Raw genomic sequence first — 2,679 nt, forward strand, 5'->3', positions numbered from 1 at the left:
TTAGGGGGGCATTGTCCCTCAGTTCTTACCAACCTCCGGTGTGTAATCGACATGTTGCTAACTTCAACTCGGTTGAATAAGAATCATTGATTCCCTTTGCTGTCCATTTCTTATTCATTCAGGGCGCTCGGCCGGTGCTCCTTTTTTAAACCAGAACTACTCTGAACGTTAGAGAAGATAAGGGAAGACCACCTGAGCGAACCGACCGGAGGGGACTTGACTTATTTATTCGAACCGAACGATAGCGGCTTAAAGCAAAGCCTATCACGAGCAGCGTCGCTGCTTGATCGGCGGGGAGAAGCATCTCAAAGTATGGGGCAAAGGATCAAGCGCTTTGACCTTGTCTCCCGGGATTCACCACAGGTTGGGTTTGAGAGCCGTGTGATGGGTGACTATCCAGCACGGTTCGGAGAGCACTTGTTGTCTGCGTTGGTGAATGGAAGCCCCTCTATCAAGCAAGAAAGAAGCGGCTATTCCCCAGTCCCTTAGGTTGGAGGGAGTCACCATTGACTCTATTTATTATTATGGTAAATTAGTGTATAAAGATGTAAATCTGAGATCTTATTTCGGTTCGATACGTCCACCTGCGAGACTCACCTTTGGCTTCCGTCTCGGTAGGTGTATTCTTATACATTTTCCCAAAAGAACATTCATTCATTTCTTTCTTCCCCGTCGACCACGACGACTGAAACGACGCGAAAAATCCAGACCCGGAAAGGTGAAGGACCGGTGGTGGGCATTTGGGAAAGTCGGGCCGATCGGGTGTCTTCATTCCAGCTACAATACAGAAGAAGAACGAAACGAAGTGAGAGGCCGGAGGGCAGGGAAAAGAGTCGAGCCGATCAGGCTCGACGCCCTAGCGATAGGGGGGAAGCAAAACGAAATTAGGATTTGGCCGAAAAAGAAGCAACGCTATGGATACCATGACCGATCACCATCGATAAAGAAGAATCTTTCTAAATCACTTCGGGTCAGCGGGGCCTTCAAGCATCCGAAATACGCCGGGGTTGTAAATGACATAGCGTTCCTGATAGAAAATGACGACTCCTTCAGAAAAACGAAGTTTTTTAAGTTCTTTTTCCCCAAGAAGTCCCGCTCCGACGGCCCGGCGGGTCATCTATTTAAAAGGACCCTCCCTGCAGTGCGCCCCTCCTTGAATTATTCGGTAATGCAATACTTATTGAATAGAAAGAACAAAATTCATTTCGACCCCGTCGTAGTTCTCAATCATTTCGTGACACCGGGCGTGGCTGAACCATCTACGATGGGGGGAGCGAATGCGCAGGGAAGAAGCTTAGATAAGAGAATACGTTCTCGCATCGCTTTTTTTGTAGAAAGCTCGACCAGCGAGAAAAAGTGTTTGGCCGAAGCCAAAAAGAGGTTGACCCACTTCATTCGCTTGGCGAATGATCTTCGCTTCGCGGGAACAACAAAAACCACCATCTCGCTTTTTCCTTTCTTCGGTGCTACCTTTTTATTTCCAAGGGATAGAGTTGGGATGTATAATCCCATTATTTTGGAGGATGCCCGGGAAAAACTCCTAGGCAAATTAAGGATCAAATGTTGGAACCTCATGGGTAAGGATAAGGTAATGGAATTGATAGAGAAATTCATAGACCTAGGTAGGATAGGAGAATGGATAAAGGGAATAGAGATGATGATAGAGATCATACCGAGAAACAGAAGAATTCCGTACGGGTACAACTATTATTTGAACGAAGTTATAAAAATGCGATCTTTGTTGTCTAATAGAACAAACACTAATACCTTAATTGAGTCGGTCAAGATCAAATCTGTTTATCAAAGTGCTTCTTTGATTGCTCAAGACATCTCTTTTCAACTGAGAAAGAAAACAAGATCATTTCGTTCCATTTTTAGTAGAATAGTAAAGGATATTCCATTAGTAATGAAAAAAGGGGTAGAGGGGATCCGTATATGTTGTTCAGGTCGATCTGAAGGCGCAGAAATAGCTAGAACTGAATGCGGAAAGTATGGAAAAACATCTCGTAATGTATTTAACCAGAAAATCGATTATGCTTCCGCGGAAGTATCTACTCGTTACGGAATCTCAGGTGTCAAAGTGTGGATTTCATATAGTAAAAAAAAAAAGGGACGTGCTATATCCGAAACGTACGAAATTTAGTAAATATCGTAAAGGCAGATGTAGTAGGGGTTGCGAACCAGACGGAACAAAACTAGGTTTTGGAAGATATGGCACTCAAAGTTGTAGAGCTGGTCGTCTTTCATATCGAGCCATTGAAGCAGCGCGTCGGGCTATAATCGGACACTTCCATCGTGCTATGAGCGGACAATTCCGAAAAAATGGTAAGATATGGGTAAGAGTTTTCGCGGATATCCCTATTACCGGGAAACCTACAGAAGTCAGAATGGGAAGAGGAAAGGGAAATCCTACGGGTTGGATTGCTCGTGTGTCCACGGGACAAGTCCTATTTGAAATGGATGGTGTGAATTTTGCAAATGCTCGACAAGCCGCTACATTAGCGGCGCATAAACCATGTTCGTCAACCAAGTTTGTTAAGTGGTCGTAACGTAATTGGTTAGTGGGGAAAAACCGGGCCGGGATTCAAAAGAATTAGGCGAAGGGTGGGGGGTCGGGCCCTCTCCTTTGCATTATGTCAGTTGGGCCTCCCCGGGTGTTTTTCCTTCCTTATTTGTTTA

General features: G+C 45.0%; 1 protein-coding gene across 1 annotated transcript; it reads left to right on the top strand.

Moving 5' to 3' along the window:
* Positions 1 to 8: 8 nt before the first annotated feature.
* Positions 9 to 2,679, top strand: LOC127743772 (ribosomal protein S3, mitochondrial-like). Its single transcript, XM_052255951.1, has 2 exons — positions 9 to 2,072; positions 2,158 to 2,679. The coding sequence occupies exons 1-2, from the start codon at positions 437 to 439 to the stop codon at positions 2,547 to 2,549; spliced, it is 2,028 nt and encodes a 675-aa protein (XP_052111911.1). The 5' UTR covers positions 9 to 436; the 3' UTR covers positions 2,550 to 2,679.

The sequence above is a fragment of the Arachis duranensis genome, unplaced genomic scaffold, assembly GCF_000817695.3.
Source record: "Arachis duranensis cultivar V14167 unplaced genomic scaffold, aradu.V14167.gnm2.J7QH unplaced_Scaffold_111576, whole genome shotgun sequence".
Taxonomy (NCBI): domain Eukaryota; kingdom Viridiplantae; phylum Streptophyta; class Magnoliopsida; order Fabales; family Fabaceae; genus Arachis; species Arachis duranensis.

Excerpts from the sequence above, each read along its gene's own strand:
- LOC127743772 (XM_052255951.1), top strand. The coding sequence starts at position 437 with ATGGAAGCCCCTCTATCAAGCAAGAAAGAAGCGGCTATTCCCCAGTCC. Across the intron at positions 2,073-2,157 it reads TACTCGTTACGGAATCTCAG|GCAGATGTAGTAGGGGTTGC; the intron begins GTGTCAAAGTGT and ends AATATCGTAAAG.